Source organism: Colias eurytheme, chromosome 25 (assembly GCF_061535395.1).
Source record: "Colias eurytheme isolate Ceu_HAF_F1 chromosome 25, ilColEury1 Martin Lab GWU primary, whole genome shotgun sequence".
Classification (NCBI taxonomy): domain Eukaryota; kingdom Metazoa; phylum Arthropoda; class Insecta; order Lepidoptera; family Pieridae; genus Colias; species Colias eurytheme.
In genome coordinates this window covers 5336180-5359174 of record NC_143004.1, presented here as the reverse complement: position 1 = coordinate 5359174, position 22995 = coordinate 5336180, and the positions used below count along the sequence as shown (strand labels likewise).

General features: G+C 35.9%; 1 protein-coding gene across 2 annotated transcripts; it reads right to left on the bottom strand.

The window, feature by feature from the left end:
- Positions 1–810: 810 nt before the first annotated feature.
- Positions 811–22464, bottom strand: LOC149897641 (uncharacterized). 2 transcript variants are annotated; one of them, XM_090116431.1, is made up of 10 exons: positions 22257–22464; positions 21719–21784; positions 18077–18251; positions 15537–15732; positions 13898–14179; positions 10822–11099; positions 10005–10367; positions 7485–9483; positions 4229–5869; positions 811–3899 (listed from the first exon to the last, which is right to left on the bottom strand). In XM_090116431.1, exons 3-10 carry the CDS (start codon positions 18248–18250, stop codon positions 3832–3834), a joined length of 5001 nt encoding a protein of 1666 aa, XP_089972557.1. In that variant the 5' UTR covers position 18251; positions 21719–21784; positions 22257–22464; the 3' UTR covers positions 811–3831. The 2 variants fall into 2 exon arrangements, with proteins under 2 accessions (XP_089972557.1, XP_089972558.1); XM_090116432.1 differs by having other exon boundaries at positions 22317–22464.
- Between the last annotated feature and the right edge of the window lie 531 nt (positions 22465–22995).

Sequence of the window (22995 nt, the reverse complement as noted above, 5' to 3'; positions counted from 1 at the left end):
AGCGTAGTATAGTAGTAATATCAGTAATACTTATGGAGTAGGTATTGCGCCAATTTATTACATTTTCGAATGATCATAAATTATTTTAAAATAGGTATTTTATCTCAAAACCTATATATTTTATGCCCGAGTAATTTAATCGTTGTCACATAAACAACTACCGTTTTTTTAATAAAGTTATATATTTAATCAGATGAATAATTAATTAATGGACAGATTGACTATTTTATACTTATAACATCCCTTTCACGGTTTAATTATTCATCTATTCAGAATGTTGGTAGACCGTAGAGTACATATTTTTATCTAAATTCAATCTTTGAACAGATCAACGTGTGTAAGTTTTTTTGCATTTAGGCCAAATAGGCCTTTCACTGCTTTTGAAATGTGTGGGTAGTTGGGTTGGGTTGGGCAGATAGAAATTTAATATATTATATTGTCTATTACACTCAACGTCGTTGATAACACTCCACAAAACAGATTTCAACAGGGAACCAAGTCTTTCCTCTTTAGACTATTGGTTTTGATTTAAATTATTGATGCGCTGTTTTATTTCAATACTAGCGGTCCGCCCCGGCTTCGCCCGTGGTACATATTTACGTTTTCTCTACATAAAAACCATCCTCGTACTTCAAGGAATATAATAAAAAAAGAATTATCGAAATCGGTTCAGCCGTTCTCGAGTTATGCGCTTACCAACACATTTTGCGATTCATTTTTATATATAAGAAGATTTAAGGGGGATGTGTTTCAAATAACTCTAAATTAATATTTTTGAAATGAGGGTGGTCAGATTGAAACAACAAAGTATTTTTTATTCATTTATTAATAAACTAACTTTACAAATTTAATAATAGCAGAACAATAATATTCCTTATTTTCTTTCATTCATAATAATATGATAATAATTCACCATGACTCATCGTACTTTATGAATATAATTATATGATTTAAAAATAATGGAGAACGACAGAAAAAGCAACTTACAGGAAAGTATATGCACAATAAAAATGATGACGCAATTTCATAGATTGCCAGCAACAAAAATTTACAGGCGCTCACTCGTCTAAAAACCGACGCGCATCTAACAACACGTACTAGAAAAAATATTACAAATAACATAAAGTTAAATTTTATTGTATCGATTCTTTTATTTATTTCACTATTTCTGCGATTCTATTTACAAGTTATATAATGTTTACATACCAAAACTATACGCTATCTCATGTGTGGTGTATCCCCTAACCTATATTTATAAGTGTTTAAACTATTTGTATTCCTCTTTCATTATAGATATATAAATGTATAATAAAGATATTTATCGGCATAAATTACTATCAATTAGTCGAAAATAAAAACAAAAACAATACAACTAAAAGGATAACTATACACCCAATATACAGCTAGTTTGAGAGTCCATTCACTATAATTATATGGTACAAGCTTGCAGGTCATAACTCTTATATAATACAAGGCTTCGAAATTCCTACAGGAGTCCGCGTGTGGAACTGTCGCTGGAAACAACGGCCGGTATATACAACAACTCCCGACAAAATAATCCATAAAAAAACAATTACTTAACGCGTAACATATATTAATTTCCCCATCTATACATAAAGATTTACAAGTGATATTACATCGGTCGGAACCGAAAATTTTCAACTAATAATTTATAAAAGTCGACGAAACATTTTCAAAACTGTAACACAAAGGCATGTGCACATTATCGTTCTGCTCTCCACCCCCACAACTAATCGCACACAACTATTAAATACTAACACATTTTGGTTCACGTTCCTTCAAGCGATCGAATGTTTCGTTGTGGACAATTTAAAAAATATAGTAAATATTATGTAGTTTTCAATACAACAACAGCGACGTATTATTTCTATAAACATTTCATAGCGTCCACCGCGAAGCGTCCGATCGCCTGAACGGAACGTACGCCAAAATAAAAAATACATATTATATAGACAATGCAGTAGACACAGCTCTAACCACGGCACATGTTTTAGGGCACAATTTTATCAGGCAATTCATTATATTTAACTATAAAATATTCTCAAATATATTATACTACGTACGCACTAACACATTTTTGTATTGTAGCACTATCACTGTTCGACCTAAAATATTGACAACATGTCAAAATATACGGGACAAAATGGCGGGAAAAGGGAATTAATAAAAGAGAATGACTCGAGTAAGAATTTAAAACACTGTAAAGGGTTAAAAACTTTATAGCTATAGAAATAAATCGATTCACATCCACTTATTATTGCTTTGGATTGTATCATCTCAGACTTAGGAACCGCAAAATAAAATTTCATACATATATTAAATAATATGAATTTCATCGAACGTAATGTAAATAAAAAAAAAAGTTAAAATTGTTAATAAAAAATGACTACACGAATTCCTCCAAAACGGTTAAAAAAATGTTAAACTGCAATAATAAATACTATGACTACTTAAACTAACTTTTCCAAAATTCAATTCACTATGTACAGTGCAAATAAAGTGCCTAAAACAAAAATTGCATTCAATTACATACAATCACTGGTTTTGAATTCAATAATAATTTAAAGAATAAACTGCAAGAACTGAAACGGGAAATTGATATAATGCGTGCGAATGAAGATACGGTAGAGACGAACACGTGATATCTTGCCTTCTCTCTCTAAACCTGTAAGATACAAATTATTTAGAGCGAGACGGCAAGACATGTCCGAGTTCTCTCAGCCCCACCCCCATTCACAACAAATAAACAACAACGGATCAAAGTAAGTTTTGTTTAGAATACTGGAAGCCCAAACAGACAACTGTTGAAACACTCAGTCACGATTATCATCGTTTCACTAAGAAATTATTTAAGTATTATGTCACATTTAAATTACAATTATTGGTCGTGAATTCTTAATCATAAAAACACTAACATTACATCGTAATAGCGGCGTCCGTTTTACGCGGGAAACCGCCATCTCGTCAATAACTTTTTAAATTCAAGAATAAAAAAATGCAAAGATCACACTGTCAGACCGTTTCCCGCTAAAACGTATTAAAACTACATCGCGGTTCGCTTTACCGATCACGAAGTTACGAGTCGTGCAAAAACGTATGAAAATATCTTTTTAAAACTTTATGAATTTACTCTTTATATCTCTCGGGTATTTATTCTATTATAACAATGTGCCTACAAGTAAGAGTGCTTTTTGTACAATATCGATACATTCTATTACTAAACTAAGGCTCTCGCGTTTGGCTCGCTCTCATATGAGCTCCGCCGGTAAATACTCGTACAGACACTCTTAAAATACTCCATACAAGAAATTAACTTATAATTAAAAAAAAAACTGAGTGCTTTATAGTGAATGGTAACATCGTTTGTTCACTAATTAAAAAAGTAATCAACGCCGCACGCCGTTTCATCGAAAGCTCATGTGGCATCGTAAACATGAACACTAAGTCGAACACTCGCATTTCCACCACCGCGTATCACATATCCGAAATAAATTAGAAGCATCCCACGCGTATTGCACTTTCAAATTTTCATTTAGAAACTGTTGAGATTCATAAAATGGAAAATTCACATGTATATTTCGGGCGAGCGGGGCCGGGCGGATGTTTGGTGTTCCGAGCAGGGCGCTGGGCGAGCGCGTCTACACTGTAGTCCGGGGCACTCGCGAGGCGTTCGCGGTCGATCACAGTACGTATAGTTGTGTGTCAGTCGAGCGGGTAGAAGAGCGGCAGGGGCAGGGGCAGGGCGAGGGGCAGGGGCAGCGGCAGGGGCAGGGGCAGGGGCAGCGCGTGGGCACGCGCGCGTCGCCGCCGTCACTTGCCGTCGCGGGACGCGCGCCGCCGCCGCACCGCGCCCGGGTTCGCCGGGGTGCCTTCGCCCACTGGAAAATGCAAATTCAACTTTAGATAACTTTTACTAAACATAGAAAATTAAGAGCTTTTAGAATTAATTCATTTTACCTATTCAACATTGTTATTAATGCAACATGTAAACAATCTTTTTAAATGATTAGCTAATTGTAAATGTAGTAAAGAGAATTATTGATTTTTACCTAGCGATTTCATTAACATACACATACGCACATGCAGTTCCAACACTAGCGTATGTTATAGTCTTATAGTAAATTCTATTAAATCGGTTCAGTAGTTGTTATGTGAAACAATAAAGTAATAGTTAAAGTTTTACAATAAATGATAACAAAATACCCACCAGCACTCCTCGTTTTCCGCCTGACAGTGGTGGTGTTGGGCGGCGCGGGGGCTGCGGGGGCTGCGGGTGCTGCGGGCGCGGGGGGCGCAGGCCCGTGCCGCACGGAGCGCCGCGTGCCCACGCCCTCTGCGCCCTTCACCACCTTTACACCCGGCTTCACCGTCTTAACCCCTTTCCCCCGCACTTTGCAAATCAGCGGCTCGTCGCTGTCACTATCCGAGTCCTTTTTAACTTTGCCACCGATCACCACCGGGTTCGCGGGCTTCGGGTCGACGCGTCGCGGCTTCTTCTTCGGCCGGCCGGGCGAGAGACCCTCCTCTATGCTGATAGTGGACGCGCACGAGCTTTCCGACTCGCGACGTTTCCGCTTCGCGCCGGGTATCGGTTTAGGTGCGTTTGGCGCGTTGGCCATTCTTGGACTCGTTTTATCCACTGAACTGCTTCTGAGACAGTTTCTCTGCTGTAACGCGGGCGAATCTGACCGCTCGAGCTTGTTGATCCCGGGGCTTAACCGCGGCGTCTTTGGCCCGTCGGCCGGACTGTTCATTTTACTACTCGATCTCGTTCGAACACTACTCCGCGCTACTCTCTCTAAGGCAGATGGAGACGGCGATTCCGGTCGCTTCCCCGTGTAGTCCGGCGTAGGTATCTCTATCAACAATTGCTCTAATAAGCTCTTATCGGGAAAGTCCGCCTTCAGCGGTAACCTCTCTATTTTCTGCTCCGGCTTCTCTTTACACTCTGTTTCTGAATTTTTAGTTTCACCATTTTCAGAAATTGTTGACTTTTCTTCCTTACTTTCTGACGAATCCGACGCAGATACTTTTTCTGGATTTGAATACGTGTATAAAGGTGGTGATATTCTGCTGGGTAAATGATCGAAATCTTCTACGCCCTTTTCTTTTTTAGGTGAAACGTTTGTCTCTTGTTTGATCGTTTCATTGTTTTGAGCAATATTACATTCGAGTTTAACTTCATCCTCTTTTTTAAGTTCTTTCGTCGGGTCTCCCCTATCGTCCCCTCGTTCTATACTTTGGTTAGGCGGTTTCTCGTCATCCCTGAGTATAGGTGTGGGTTCTCTTTTCACTTCTTTGGTCTGGTTCGTTTCATCGGGCGGTCTTCTGGGCGCATCGTCACCGTTTATGTGGTCTCCGTGCATTTTCGCCAACTCTGCTTCAATATCCCCCATATCGTCGATATCTGGTGGTCCAGGATCGTAGTGAGGTTGACCCGTCGCTAACGATAACCTTTCTAAAAGTTCATCAGAAGCGGGGGCCGGGTCTATGACGCCTATTATCCTCTGCACGGACGTCGGACTCGTCGATCTGGGCATGTCTAATCGTTCTTTTCTCTGCGGACCGGGCGGCGACTGACTGGCTTGGTTGGGCGACTTTTCCGATAACGCGTCCATAGATTCTATTCCGGAATCTTCGCCTTGTGCTTGCGAGTTGGGCGACCTATTGCTGAACTTCTCTGCTTCGGGTCTCGCTGTTCGTTCAGCGACGAGTTTGCAGTAGGATTTGTCCTTGGGCCTCTCTTTCCTTCTAGGGGAAACGGCTCCGGATCGTTGACTAGAGGCAGGCGGAGATGAGTCCACTCGGCTCGCGCCTATCGTGCCTACGTTTGTCGATCCAGGAGGATCTGGAACGCAAACAAAGGTACTCCTGTAAATATGTTTAGAATCAGCTGATTGGAGGATTTATCCTCCTGTAGATTATGTTACTTGAATATGTAAGCTGTGATTTTAGATATGAATCAATTTGACATAGAAAAATTTGGATATGATTAAAACATTATCCTTTTACATTTAACTAAAGACCAAAAAAGCAAAATATTAAATTTAAAAAAAATACTTAATTAATGTACATTAAGAATTGAGATACTTCAAATGTTATATTTTCAGAATTAAATGGGATTAGAATGATTACATAAACAATGATTTAAAGCAATAAATTAGTAAACCACTATGCTTTCTTATTGAGGAATTAAAAAAGAAATCAGAATTCTACCATGACTAGTATAAATTAATGATATTTATGTTCTGTTTCATAAGAAAATGGGCATTTTTTTGATATTTCAAGTTATTTTATACATTCTAGTGATATATCTCTAATGAAAAAATGGATTTATGAGAATATAAATGAATAATAGGTTTTTATACGGAATAAAAATGGAATGCCCAATATTTTATTATTATACAATGAATTTATTGATACTTATTGTACTAACTACATATAAAAGTAACTCATAAGTCAGGAAAATAGAAAGAAAACGCGAGAGTAACGATTTCATGTTTAATAAAATTTTATTTAATGATTTTCTCAAAAATTTCGTTACTTTACAAGTTTCAAAATGTTTCGGAAAAATTTAGCTAAGCTTAAATATATTTAGGTTTTCATGCAAAATAATTTTTGTGTGAAAATATTTATCAATAGTGTCAATTCATTTCATTCGAATAATATATTTCTATACATTTTAATTTATAATTTATAATAATTTGTATGAATTTATTTATATAGGAAATATATTGAATTTACGAATATTATTAAGTCACATGTACAGAAGCAATACTTTTGAAAACATTTTAATTTTTTTAATGTTGAAGTTGTAATAAATTTTGATAGTAATTGGACCAATAAAAAGAAAATGTAACTTTTTGTAAAGCTGAACGAAACTGAAGCAAAGGATAGACAAGCTATACCAGAGTATAATTAGTAATTTAGTTTGTTTTGCAATATTTTTCAATACTTATATGATGTATTTTTTGTTACTCTTTCATTTTATTGGTACACACACTAACTAAACAATATAACAATATTAATAAATTAGAATTCTGCATGCACTGTAGGTTATGGACACAGTCTTATGCTACATGTATGTACAGAATTCAATTTGAAAGCAGATTGTTCTGTATATGCTGAAAGAGGCAACCATATATCCAATAATACCAAAAATAAAATATAAATTGAAAAAAATAAGAAAGTGTTAAAAATATATCATATACACAAATGTGTAAAGTAAATAAATGAATTTAGATATCATAGTTGATAAAATAAGAAAATATTAAATAGGTACTATTAAATATTCAATTGCCAATCACGTAAATAATTTTACACATTTCAATAATAATTTATTTAAAATATTATTTACATAATGCCCATTTTCTTAACAATATACAGTAAGAACTCATTTGCTATCTATCTATATACTAATTTGTACCGTCAAAACGTTCACGTATAAAATACACAAGACTTACCTGGACAGGAACTATGGGCTGTTTTCCTTTTCTTCTCAGAGGAGAGTAACCCATTGGGCGAGGTAATTGCACTATCGGTGAGTGTCCGTTTCAACTTGTTGGTCTCGTCGTGTTGGAACTTGCTCTCGTCGTCCGCACTGAGCGTCCGTTCCAAGGCTTTATGACACTTGAGCAACCTACTGTCCAGTTCACTAGCACCTTCGTTCTCACATTCAGTGTTCACGTTCACCGATTGCACTTCACTGGTTTTTATATCACATTTCGCACCGTCCTTATCCACCTTCGCTGGTAACTTCTTTTTCGCGTCGTGATTGTTCGTCTCTCTGTAGCCCTCGTTCTGCGCATATTTCCCCTCCTTCTCTAACAGGTCATTCCGCCACTCTTTGTCCCTCTCTTTCTCTGCTACTTTCCCGCTGTCGCTGAGAAGCTTCGATTTCTTCTTCAGCTTCATATCTAAGCTCTGTATTTTGTTATTGAGTTTATAGTCGTGCGACTTTGTTACTATATGCGCGTTCTTCGATATCGTCTTCATTCTGTACACGACGCTCGTATCTGCGCTCACATCCGTCTTTATAGTCTCTCCTTCCCCATAGTGATTATTTAACTTTATGTTCTTGAGGTTTAAATACTCATCAGTCTTTGAGTTTTCAGTACTATCACTCGATTTCGTCGCGAGAGACTCCTCGGAATCCCTCCGATGGGATTTTTCATCTGAGTCGAGGGATTTCCGAATTTTATTCTTTTTCGTGTGTAAATCACCAGGCGTGAATTTTTTCTTTTCCTTTTTCGAGTTCTTTATGACGGCGGAATGACCCCTAAGGCTAATGTGTAGCGGTGGCACTCTGAGCTCGCCGTCTGTCGGTTTCTCACCCTTGGCTTGTTGGTTGATGAAACTGACATCGGCTTTGTACATCGGTTCATTCTTATCGAGTTTTAGCCTTAATTTAATTGATTCCTTTTCACCTGAAGGGGATTTGGGCGCCTCCGCTACAGGCGCCGAAGGCTTGGCGGCATGCGGCCGCGGTAAGGCAACTTTGGCAGGTTTTCCATCGCGTACGATCTTGTCTTTCAGAACGGCGGGTTTCTCCTTCGCCCCGCTCGTTCTCGGCTTCCCGCCCTTCTGCGCTACCAGCTTATCATCCTTGATCTCCTTCTTAATGACCTTATTTTTCGACTTTACATCCTCTTCCTTTTTACTTTCATCCTCGGCTACTTTAGCCACGCCAAAAAGCTCGGGCGTTTCATTTTCTTTAACTTTACACTGCGCCACGGTAACTTCTTCCGGCTTCTTCTCTTGTTCCTTCGGCGGAGAGGGCACGTCGTCCCTCATGAGCGTTTTGATGAGGTATCTTTTGCTCTGTTCCTCTATCTCTTGCGCGGTCGCTTGCGAGCCAACTGTTGCAGTGGAAACTGAAGCTGTCGCTCGAACCGGCAACCGTAACGGGGGCGGCATCGACGTCGAGTGATTCGTATTCCTATCGACCCGCTCCATGCTCATACTACACGACGACACCGTCGTGTTGGGCGGCGACTTGAACGGCGGATTCTGCGTCACCGTGTGATTAGGGCTATTCTGGAACTTAGTTTGCGGAGGCACAGGCGGTGGAGGCATGAAGTTATCGTTGAACGTCTCTGCGGGTTTGGAAGGCACATCGGCGGGCCGATTGGAGGTGATATCCGAGCAGGGCCCGTTAACGGGGGGGTTGTACTGGACGCCGGTGATCTCTTGGAGCAGGGCGTCGGGGTTGGAGTCGGCCGAGTTGGGGAGGTCCTGCTCGTAGAGGAGGTCGAGCTTGTTGGAGTCGAGGTCGGAGATGTCGTCGAGGTTGAGGTCTGCCCCGAGCGTGGGCAGCAGCTGGTCGAGGTCGCAGTTGTCGGGCAGGTCGGGCAGTGAAAGGCCAAGCGTGTCCCGGTACGGCTCGTTCCAGTCCGCGGTGGAAGCCGCACGAGAGGCTGCGCGCTGCCGGGCGTTGTACTGCTGCTGGTACCGCTGGAATTCCTGCAATTGTAATGGCAACGTTAACTATGTAAATATCACTGTCAATTACTACTATTAAAAACTTTTCTGAATATTTTTTATAGTATGAGCATAAACAGTAATAAGAATATCAAATAAAACAGTGGCATGTTGGTGTGAATGTGATTTCCATGTAGATAGAGAAAGACAAAAAAAGCTTACAAAGCTTACTGTTGGGCAAATAAATTTAAAACATGACGATTATGATAGAGAAAGAATATGAATTAATTAATTTAACTTTAGATCCAAAAAAAACATGTAATGACAACTGATAGCTTTTCTAGTTGAAGCAGCTCAAAACTTCTAGAAAGCTTTCAGCTTATAGAGCTGTAATAATTGTGCATTTTGTCTATTAGCCATTTTTATATTGTCCTCTTATTACTTTTATAGTATTTTAACATAAATATTAACAACATGAAATATTACGTTACAACAACAGAAGTAGGATAGTTGTATCAAAAGTTATTCCTACATTTACCAAAAAAAATTAAATCTCTCCTTACCTGAAAGCTCGACTGCGTCTTCTGGTCCATCGACGTGGGCGGCGGGGGTAATAACGCCTGTAAGTCCTCCTGCGTAACCCTCGGCGGCTGTATCCTCGGCCTCGGCGCCGCTTGCCTGTACGGCGGCGGGGGCGGGGGGAACTCCGGGTACTGGGGGAACCGGGCCCTCGTGACTATCGTCGCGTTCGGCGGCGCCCGGTACTGCGTGGGGGGGTTGGGCCGCGTTACGAAGGCCCGGCGGATAAAGTTCGGCCGCTGTTGACGGGTTTGCGTGGGCAGGGGGGAGGCTGTGGGCGCGGGCGGTCGGATTGTTGGTCGTGCGCCGCGGTACTCGAATGGTGCTCGCCCGACCGCTAGCTCAACCTGGAGATAATAAATTAATGTTAATAACTACCTACTACCTACACTACTTATAAATCTATATGTACTGAACATTATTTTTTGATGTGTTAATTTTTGTTATTGATCATATAAATGATTAGCAATAAGTTTGGTAGACAATTACAGTCATCCAGCATGTATGGTAGCTATGTGTATAACTGTATTTTTTCACTAGTCATTATAATAATTGTAAATAATTAAGTGATGCATAAACTTACGTCTTAAACATGCAAAAGCCTATAAAAGGTAAATATTATAGAATAGAATAGAATAAGGCATTAAATTTTGAAAAGATTTATCTACAGATTTTACATTACTTAATTATTGTATTAATTATAATTTATCGCACTTACAAAATAAACTTGAAGAATTACAAAACACAGTGCACATTACATGTTCACCTGTTTCACTACCTGCTTTTGCAAACACAACGCACCTGCGAGTCCTCCAAGCGGTCGAGCTTAGCCGGGTGCGGCGGCTTCGCCCTCGGCTGCGGCGCGGGCGCATCGTTCTGCAGCAGGTTCACGAGCAGCGGCGACGACATGGCCACCGTGGGCGGGGCGGGCGCGGGGGACGGCGGCGCGGGGTACGGGGGCGGCGGCCCGGGGAACGAGGACGTGGAGGGGCGCGCGAACTGTGGGGGCTCGGGCGGCGTGCTGGCCGTGCTGGGCCCGCTCGGCACGCTCGCGGGGCGCAGCGGGCTCGCTTGTAAACCTGCGAGTATTAAATTTACTAATAAACACATTTCATACATATTAATAAACACATTTCATAAAAAGAGGAACAAAAAGTTTGGTGCATGAATTGAAAATGATTGATGTTATTTATAATTATAATTATAAAGCAAGTGAATGTCACGTTATTGAAGGAATATACTATACTCTTAAAAAACAATAATAATAAGGAATATACTATACTAGATTTCCAACTAGATATGTAATTACACTTTCTTGTACATATATGTATATATTTATGCACTTTCTACCTATTTAATGATTTATTTTTCCTATATCCCAATACCGCCAAATTGTACATTTATTTAAACTTATAATTTATTTAAATGTTATTTATGTGTGCATTGTACGATAAAATGTTTTCTATTCTATTCTATTTCCGCCCGCGGTTTCACCCACGTAGTCAAAAAAACATCCGCATAGATAAAAACTTTCCTGTTACCTAATCCAGTATGTGTGTGCTTAATATCATGGAAATCGGTTCATCAGCTTTAGCGAGAAAGAATAACAAAACAAACAATACAAACTTTCGCATTTATAATACGTAGCTCGTACATTACGTATTTACATATTTTACATTACTTTGGGTATTTTTAAAAAAATGATTGATCTGATCGTGTATGTGTTTAAATAATAAAAAGATGTTAAGATAAGATTTTTTTATCAATACAATGATGTAACAAGTTAATGAGTAACTGTTATCTGTGACAGATTGTTACACAATGTTAAATCATCCTATGAACAAAAGTATTCTCAGTTACACATGTATAGGTCTACCAGAATCTGATGGCATATTTATATTTACGAAATAAAAGATTTTCATATGGCAATTTTATTTGACAACTATCAAATTGGTTGTCAAATTATTTGTCTTCTTTGCAATTGATGAATAATTTTTAGGATTTTGTCTAAAAAGTCTTCGAAAATGTCGAAAAAGCCGCTGCGATCACAAGCAAGAGGTGTTGTTTATAATGTGTATAGAAAAACATTCGATGAAGAAGGGTCAAACACATCACAATTTTCAATTTTGAATATTTTATTGGTAAATTGGACTTACCCGTTTTGATACTTAAAATAAAAAATATTATAATAAGTAGGTAACTATAATATTGTTTGTTGATTACAATATAATTTTATGAAAACTTATTACAGGAGTTTCCAATACGGCTATTCGTCAAGTCCAAGCTGTCCAAGTCAATTTTATAATGTGTGTATCTTTAATACTTACGAAAATAAACATAGTTTTATTTTATTTTTATTTTATTTTATAAAAAATTATTTGCAATCTAGTTTTGATCTGCATTATCATTACATCCATATTTTTACATGGCATAATGATAATGAATATACAAATATAGGTATGTGTAAATAATAATATGTATTATAGTATAGTAATTTATGTATTATGTATATTATACATATAAGTATGTGCCTACATAATATTAAGTGGATATCTCATTATTAAGTACAGTATTGTTCACTTATGTAATGTGACTAATGATGTTGAGGACAAAATAAAAAATAAGCAGTATCAAGATCGTTCAGTCCATTTTCCCTAGGGTTGCACACTCAAAATTTTGATTTCCCAATTTGCCATCAGATTCTGGTTTACCTATACTATCTATCATCTCTTATTTTTTTCAAGTGAAACTTGCTTAGTGGAGAGTAATTAAAGGTCGCTTCATGACAATACCGTCACGTCATGGATAAAGCGATGATTTTGGTATCTTTGAATCTTTCCTTTTCCACTTCTGACACGTGTGCTCGGCACACACCCTCTTTTTTACGTGCAAGCAAAGGGACAGGTGGACCTGATGTTAAGTAGTCACCACCGTCCATAAACACTTGTATTGTACCTGTTAGAGTTACAGGTGCTTTGCCAGTCATGCAGTCATTAAAATATAAAATTTTGCAAATAAAGTTTGCTTAGTGTCTTAACAAATATAAAGTAAACAATACATCATAAGTATAAGAAATGAATGCACCTAAAATATTCTCGTTGCAGTGTATACCAATAAGGGCCGATTTTTCAATGCTTGGATAAAACTTATTTGTCGAATAATGTATAAAACTACCATTTAAACCATATCATTAAAAACGTATTCTAATTGCCCGTATTTGACAGTTTACGTGACATTTTAATATTATCGTGTAATACTTTATTAGACGGATAAGTTTTATCCAAGCATTGAAAAATCGGCCCTATAGTTGAGCCAATTTAATAGGCAACATTTGACGTCTATCAATTTTATCTTCATAGGGTGGTAACCTGCTTAAAAACATCGATTAAAGCGAATTAATCGATACGGACTTTAAACATTTGTCAATCGAACTTGAAACACATATCAATAATTTATGATGATTTTTATTCCCAAGTAACCAATGCATTCGATTCTAGATGTCAGATTTCGATTTTTAGAGTAACGTCTCTGGTATTTAAAAAGAAAAAAGGTTTATTGACACAAAATTGTAGCGACGTCAGTTCTTTAAATAAGAAAATGTTTATTATGTTTAGAATGGTTTATCAGTAAAATCAAATCCTAAAATTAGTTGCATCGGTCATTATTATTATAAATATGTAATCGTAATTGAAAAAAGTTAAGCAAATGTGCAGTTCTAACAAAACGAAATATCATGTTATTCTATGTCGTCGTTACTAGGTTACGTTGTTGAATTTTGTTGAACTGTCAAATGTTGCCTATTAAAATGGCTCTACTATAAGTGTCTTAACAAATAACATAGAGGTAACAATACACTATGTATATAAAACTGACTTACCTAACGTATTCTCCTTGCGGTGTATAACGCGCGCTTGCGTCATGCTGCCGAACGGGAACTCGCACCGGTCCGACGTCGGCGTGGGAATGTTCTGCGGTATCTTGCCGTCCATCGGGCACACGGTGTTCGGCGACTTGAAGTTGTCGCGCGGCGTTGCCGGCTCGCCGCCCGCGTGCGCGGCGTTGCCGCTCGTCGACGCGCCGTCGTCGGCGAGCAGTCGGCCAATGCCGCCGAGGTTGGCCAGCAGTTCAGTGTTGGATTGCGATCGTGATGTGCCCGCATCTAAGATACGACAAACGCATACTTTATTACATATGTGCTACATTAGCAAGCATGTTTTTTTACGAAAATAATCAAAATCCATTAAAGTTCAATTGTAATGAGAACTGTTAACATTTCGAGCATAATTACTTTTGTATTTAAGATAAATATTGCCTATTCTGTGTAACGTGTCCCTGTGTTAAAATTAATCAGAAGTGTTTTTAGGGGTGGCGCAGTAGCAATATCGATAATAGTTTCACAATGAAAAATGCTCTGCGCTGCGCCCCGCGATATTAAATTACGTTTAACTTTTGAAATACCTCTTTTTCTAATTTTATGTATACTGCGATCTTGAAAATCGGTTCCATATATGCAATTCGTATTCGTTCGTCATCAAGTCCTTAAAAATGTTTGTCCTTCAATGTTCCTAATGTTTTTAAAACTCATTTCATAAAAAGAGGAACAAAAAGTTTGGTGCATGAATTGAAGATGATTGATGTTATTTTTACGGATAAAGCATCATAATATATTTAATATTTAAATTGATTTTATAATTAATCATTGGAAACTGTAAATAATTGAATTTAAATATTATAATATGAACACAAATCACTAATAAAATAAGGAAAACAAACAAAGTTAAAAGCCATGTCATCAGTATATTAAAATTTTAAATAGGTAATATATTCACTCTAGGACTTTCAAAATTAGAATATCGGTGGAATTTAATGCAGTGTAAGATTTAGTGCTGAATGCATAAATAATTTAAACTGATGAGTAATCTATAAAATGAATATTAACTATAGACCAAGAAAAGGAATTGCCACAAGCTGAGCAAGCTGAAAATATGAGTTTTAAAATAAACTACGTTCTAACCAATGCTACTTTACGTAACTTTTTAGTTTTTATTTGGTCCTTCGAGTCGGATCATAAATTAAATAAATACAGCTGTGTAAAATTAATTTACAACCTAATAACACCTTTAATGTAATTTTATGAATTATTTATTATTTTCAAACCGAAAATGTTGTTTATTGATAATATATCGATGAAATTAGGCATGGAGACATATTTTATCCCCCAAACACAAGAAAACATACACAAATAGATACATATATTTAAACATGTAATGTAATTGTATTGTACATAAATACACACTGATCTTTACATATAGGGTGACTTGTTATAGGTGTAATTAATAAATTTTAAAGGGGTGAAAGTATAGCTCGTTTGGAGGGAAAAAAAGTCGAAGTTCCTAGTCGAAACTTACACGTTTCTAAAATACTTGACGATTTTAACTTTCTTTTTGAAAATTTACCAAATTCTTAGGGAAAACGATAAAAACTTGTAATAAAAATGTTTGACGCGTGTCACTCACCATCCGCCTCCGTGTTGATCCTCAGCTCGGCGCCGTGCTGCAGCCGCAGCGAGACGGCCGCGTCGCCGTCGAGCTGCACCGACAGTATGCCGAGCGCGCGCAGCTGCGGCGCGCCGGCCGCGGCCAGCGCGCGCAGCCGGGCCGCCGCCGCGCGCGGCACCGACAGCGTCACGCGCACCGAGTTCCACGGCTCCACCTGTACAACGCGTTACGAGTATAGACAATGATAATCAAAAGTGTAAGATAGGTTACCAACACAACATTATGGGCCCTGGTAGATATTTATTCATAATGGCCGTAATGACGGCAAACATCGACAATCATTTGAGCCATCACTGCCGATTGTGTAGAGTCTATTAGATCTTCAAAACACACACGATTGGATGTAAAAGTAAGAAGGCATGATTCAATTAGGGTGAGCTAAATGTATGTTTAGTTTAATTATCATCAAATAATGAATATTTCAAATGTTGCAAGTACAGTTCCCTGCCACTATTCTGCAGTTTGTCACATGTGAACCTATAAAAGGTTCACAGGCTTAGTTTTAGGACTTTACGCCACACAAAAAGTCGTGAATAATAAACTTATAGCGTCGAGGGGATCGCAACCTTGGGAAATAATTTAATTAAGTAATTAATTCGTGAATTATGAGGATTGTAATATGATCCTCCTAGAATAACCGAATACACATTGTAGTAAAAATGTTCAGGCAAAAACGATGACACTGTATACAGAATATTATAATATTCGGCTAGAACCTACTGTTTATTTTGATAAATTTTCCACCAGACTTCAAGTTTACATCATCTATGTGTTCCAGTACGATAGAAAAATATACTATTCATGGGTTTACAAAGCCAAACAACAACAACCATAAAATATTGGAAATAAAAACTTTTGACGCATTGCAACACTTCTAAAACTAGATAACATCAACTATGACCGACCTATCTTTTTCTTTCAACAAATTACAGTAATCAAGCAAACTGATCAAGATAATCTTAACAATTCTCAAATCATCGCCACGTCATCATAGACTGTCCATGACCATGTCCAATGCCAGATGTATTGCTATGCTATTAAAAATTAAACTCATCTTCGCGTTAATAAAAGCAATTAATTAAGTTTTATAGCTCCATTTAATTTCAATAGAATAGTAAATTTTTGATGCGGCTAATTTATATCAGAGCCCAGGACCTTCAAATAGCAAAAATCCTTTGATATTTTAATCTTTCTAAAAAAAACATTAAAGGAAGATTTTCTAAATAAAAATATACTAATTTAAATTATATAAGACTTCCTGTTCCTCATATTATATTCTAAAACACTTAAAAATGAAATTGAGAAGTTTTTATATGAGACACAAAAATCAATTTAATCTCAAAACTTAGTAGAAATTTATATTTTGAATGTAATTTAATTAATATTAATAAAAAAAATGATTAGAACACAAACATTTTCTATCCCTGTGATTCTTTCTTGAACTATAAAATATAAACTGTAACTTTTAATACAAACAATTTCTTCCATATTCTTTTATACTGCCATTTGTTTAACCAGACAAAAAAAAATTATAAATAATTTCCTAACACCAAGATCTCATATTGAACAACCAACTTAAGCATCTGTCATATTATCACCATGCTAATTGGCTAACAGTTATAGATACTTTTGTATATTCCATTAGATAGTTTATTAGTAATAGCTATTTTTCAACAAATAACAATAATGATTTAATTTTTATACAATATTCTGTCCAAATATAGAGGAAAAGAGATTTATAAAACATGTGTTGTTTAATACTGTATCCTCTTCTCTGAACTGGCTAAATTAAATTTTATTTTCCATTTCACAAAAATTTACCTATAACAATCTAAACACATAAGCAATCAAACCATTGTGGGTTTATATCTTTTTTTTTTTGTATTTAAATAAGACTCTAAATTGACGTTGGCGGCAAATCAGAGGCGGTGTCTCGTAAAGTACAGTCACATTTCTTTTCCCACTTAGAAAAACTTTCTAATTTTTAGTTTTATAGCATTCAATTGTTTTATAAATGATAGATTTAATAAATAGAAAAAAAATTCGGTTCACGTGGCGAGATTCGGAAACGAGACTTTTTGCAGTACCACAGATTACTAAAAGGTTGCCTGGTAGAGATTGTTACCTAGCGATAAGGCCGCCCTGCTTATTTTAAATGTATTGTATGCTGTTATGTTTTTTATTTCTATACCAATAAAGGATTTTCATTCATTCACACTAAATAGTTACTATGGCAGTACGATGAGTAAACGCCACCCATGGTCCCAGTAATCGGATCTTAATCTTTTTACCATCATTCCTTTAAGGTTGGGATTTTTTTTTATGTCAGACCAAGCAAAGGAGCAGGTGGGCCACCTGATGTTAAGTGGTCACCACCCATAAACACTTGTAACACTAGAAGTGTTACAGGTGCTTTGTCGGCCTTTTATGGACAAATAATCATGCTTTTACGCATACCCCTTTATCATAATTCCTAGACTATACTGCATAACACAAACCTTGTTAACTTTAAGCGTGTGCGGGTGTGGCTCCGCGAGCAGCACGCGCAGCTCGCGCAGCAGCCGGCGCAGGCGCGCGGGGAAGCGCGGGTCGCGCAGGTCGCCCTCGCAGGTGACCACCACGCCGCACGCGCCGCCGCCCGCCGCGCCTGGCCCGTCGCTGTCCGCTGCCATGCTGGAACGTGTTGGGGTATATTTAGATAAAATCAAGACTATATATGACTGTATATATATATATATGTAAATGCATTTCCCAACATTAAAAAAAAATTAGATAAAATGAAGACAGGGAAGTATTGTTTAGTCCGCCTTGTAGTATACATGTTTTAATGTACAGAAAAAAAATATTTAGGCACATATAATGTTTTTTGGCTATTTTTTGTGGTGGTTAAAAAAAATCGATGTTTAGCTTAGTTTTTGGTATATATTGATATGGCCAATATGTAGGTACAAGTTACATTATATTGATAAAAAATCTACTGGAAAAATCGCGTGTGTTTTAGCTATTTTTTATTAAATATGTAAAAACAAAAATAACATATTCTTGACAATAAATTGTGCGTATTTCAAAGTAAAAGCGTTACTTCTTTAGGCGTGTTGAGAGTAAAATTTCAAGGTCGCGTCACGGCAATACCGTCACGTCATGGAATAGGGCGACGATTTTGGTATCTTTGAATCTCACCAAATAAGTTTCACTTCTGACACCTGTGCTCGGCACACACACTCTATTTTATCTATTGGTATAATTTGACATACTTAATGTGTACTTTGAAAAAAAAAAAAGCTTGTCTTTGTAAGTTATTTTGGTTTTGATTTGTCACTTGAGACATTGTCTTGTTAAACCCTATTGAGGAATCAGACCAATAAGGTCTTTGGGATTATTGTTTGATAAGTTAATGGCAGATTTTGCTATTTCGCTACATATAAATATTAGTTAATTTTTAATTCTTCATCTTAATCCATAACATAATTATAGACAACAGAAGTACTTTTATAGGAATACAAAGAAAAGAAATATAATAATGCATCCAGTGAGAAAGAAAGTTAAAACAATAAAAATTCTATAATGTTATTTACTATATTCGGAAATTCTCAAATAGGAAAATTATTGTCATGATAATATATTAATAAGTATGCTTAATTAATAATAGTAATTAACCATTAAAAAAAACTCCAATTTTAATTATGTGAAATCTAATGCTATTCTAAATAAAATATGAATGAATGTTAATGCTAAGGTCCAGGTCATTCATCAACATATTCATAATCTTATCAACAGTTTTAATTAACAATTTAACACGTAACTTCGAAGCAAAAAGTAATATTTTACTAAAAAATTGCCAGCGCAATTATGTAATATGTAATAAAATAATTTATGATAAATAAACAATAAAAAAAAAATACAAAAAAATCCAAAAATTATTGTTTCAAAACAAAAATGTATATTTTTTTGTGATAATGAGATAGTTGCTGCCTAGTTACAATATTTGAATGTTCTTAAGAAAATCAATTTATTTATTTAAAACAAAACTTGAATGATGAAAAAAATCTAAAGAATCTAATGAACACATAGAATACTTAAATAAACAGTGATAAAACTATTTGTCCATAAGTAAAGTTCTTGCACTACAAAATTGAATCACTTTCAATTATTAACAACTTTCTATTGAGTATTTTCATCTCATTCTCAATCAATTTAGATACTTTTTCCTCAAGTTTAAAAGTAACCATAATATAAATTTATAAATAATAGAAATTTGAGTTTGAATGCCATAAAACAAAAATATCAATTTCAGTAACCATAATCATTTATTTGATGATTTAGAATTAAATTTGAAAAAATAATGTTGAACATGACATCTTCTCAGAGTTTATTGTAATTATTGCCTTAACATTTGTCTTATTCCTTAACTAGCTTCCGCCCACGACTTTGTATGTGCATCCCCGTTTTTCCCCGTTCCCGCAAGAATTTCGGGAAATCCTTTCTTAGCGGATGCCTACGTCCTAACATCTACCTGCATGCCAAATTTCAGCCCGATACGTCCAGTGGTTTGGGCTGTGCGTTGATAGATCACTATATCAGTCACCTTTGAGTTTTATATATATATAGATAGATTTGCTTTTATGCCTTTTTTCCAGCTTAATTATAACACACTCCCTTCCTACTAAGTGTTGGTTTAGTGTCCTATCAGGATATACACTTGATTCTAGTAGTTCCCTTGAATTCACGATTTTACAAATCAAAATATGTATAAAACACAAATATTTTAAAAATATTTAGCTGCTAATAATATTGAATAAAAATTCTTCCCACTACAACTGTATTCCATAGTAATAATAAGCAGTGAGATTTTATTTCCTACATAACTCTGAATATTTTATTATTTAACAAATGGGATATTTAAACTTATCATTGATAACAGATATTTTATAAATTAAATAGAAACATGTTTTATCTAACTATTGTGGAAAACAGGTGCTTTTACACAGAAGCGTAACAGACATTCCCTTATCCAGATTTTGAATAGACAAATCATATTAAATACATCCTGAATGGGTCAATTAAAGCATTATTATGCGTAAATACAACATTATGTTATATTAATGTAATATTTACTTATTCATTCCCTACTTGATAAATAACAAAATAACCCCGGGTTCGTGAAAGAAGGTTATTATACACTTGAAAACAGAATACAAATTACTTGGAAATAGAATACAAATTACTAACAAATTACTCAAAATTTAATTTAATTGTACTTTAATATTTTGTATAGCAATCTTTATTCTTATTTCATTCAAAGGGCACAATGATAAAGGGTTAAAGTTCATTTTCAAGAAAAATCTTTTAATCAAAGCTACTCCGTACTTTGAGAGGGACCTAACATTAATTTATGCTTGCATTAAATTTTATGGCATATATTTAATATATGTATTACAGTAATTAGTTTCCTTTATCTATTTTCATTGATTTATCGTTATTTGTTCACATGTGAAGTCCCAAATTATATATCTAATTAAATTGATGTTATTTGAATACAGTTACTGAGGTTATTGATCTGCTTTATATAAATATTTATTTATTGCACTATAAAACATAACATTCACTAATATTTTCTTGTTTTTTATAATATATCTCTCTTTCTTGTGTTGTTTTTAATTAAACTCATCAGAATGAAAACACTTTAGGTTCTGTTATATTCTGAAATCGAAAAATGAACTTGTAAATACCAAAGAAACAATTCTAACCTAAGAACATGGTTCCCATAGATTTTATTGACAAACACTGAAAAACTAATAAGAAATTTGGCATATAAAATCACTAGTCACTATGCCATAAACTTATTTGTGACAATTCCATGCAAACAACATTCAGTGTGTAAACTTTTCGTGCGGAAGATTCCCTTTTTTTCAGACAAGGTCGGAAAAACACAGCCGCATGTGTTACACAACTTCTATACGTGTTTACGTGTTTTCGTAGTAAAGCAACACACGGTCGGGTGGAACGGGCCGGGCGCCGCTGAAGGCACGTCCGCCACCACCGTCCGCTCGTTGTCACCCTCGCAATGTGTCCATTTTGTTAGCGACACCGTACACTTGTACGATCGACAAAATGTAAATAAACGAAATAAATGCACTCACCTATCATACAATGTCACATTCCGCTTAATACCACTCAATTTCTATTGTCTCGTGTCCCAAATCATCCTGGAAAACCAAGCGCAACATTACATTCCGGCTCGTTCGCAAGGCAATTTAAGTTCTATGGTCACTCAATGTCCACTACTGCCAAAACATATGATACGCCACTTTTGTCCCGCCGTAGATTTGTCTGGGACTCTGTCCGTATTTTAAATTCAACTTTTCACATCGAATCACTAGACTAGAATTACAGGATTCTCTTCAAGAATCAAAACCACAGATTTATGTTCCAGTGACGCAAAGCTCATATATCGTGAAGAGCAGCAGCCATTTTGAAATGTACGGGGAGTACAGTCACGGCATGGAACATTAGTTGATTGTAGCCATTCTCGTTATTTACTACACTTCAAATTCAAGTTGGTAGCTAATAAACTTTAAGCAAAATCCATATTCACACTTTAGGTCACAAAACTTCACGCCGTATTCTTATTGAAACTATCCAAAACAACCTAAGCGACATCCGATAATTCTAGCTTACCCCATTTGCATGACACACATAGATTTCGAAAAAAAGCACTCAAAATACATATAAACGTACTTATTACGTATCGCGCCGTATCATTGAGAGTTCTAGCATCACATCAGAATAATAGTTCAATAGAAAAATCAGTAAAAAGATTAATATATATTTTACAAATAGTTAATCGGTACGAACAATAACAACGGACGCCATTTGCAATTTTCAACTTGACATGCGCATTGACTCAAAGTAGACAAACATATGTGTGATACTTTGTAGAAGCGTCGGAGTGAAATCTTTAAATTTATTAATAAGTGTGATATTTATTATTCAAATTGTTCAGAAATGTAATATTTCATTATTTTCATTAAATTTTCTTTAGATATAATTTTTACATCCCCGTTGAAACCAGTTTAAAAATTATAGACGTCTTTACAATGTTGTCTGTATTCACTTTCATGCTCCAATGAAGGATTTACGTGATTGGTTCATATTATAATCTGAGGGTTTTTGTAACATTTTCCTGTAATATCATTGGACACCATAATAAGACGTGTGACACGAATCACTTCCTGTTGTTATTTATTTTGATAAAAGTATTATGTAAAACTCATTTTGTATACATATAATTAAACGAATAAAAAATTATAGATCTTAAATTGATAAGTGAAGCAGAAAATAGCTACTATAATGTATTGCCCTCAGAGGAATATAGGTTTATTCCTCTGAGGTATTGCCGCTATCGTAGATTTTTTAA

What these genes read in the sequence shown, in the direction of transcription:
- LOC149897641 (XM_090116431.1), bottom strand. Translation starts at nt 18,250, where the DNA reads ATGGCAGCGGACAGCGACGGGCCAGGCGCGGCGGGCGGCGGCGCGTGC. An exon ending in CCGCAAGGAGAATACGTTAG is followed by an intron (nt 11,100 to 13,897) that starts GTAAGTCAGTTT and finishes TAATACTCGCAG; the next exon opens with GTTTACAAGCGAGCCCGCTG. An exon ending in AGACGCAGTCGAGCTTTCAG is followed by an intron (nt 9,484 to 10,004) that starts GTAAGGAGAGAT and finishes TTACAATTGCAG; the next exon opens with GAATTCCAGCGGTACCAGCA.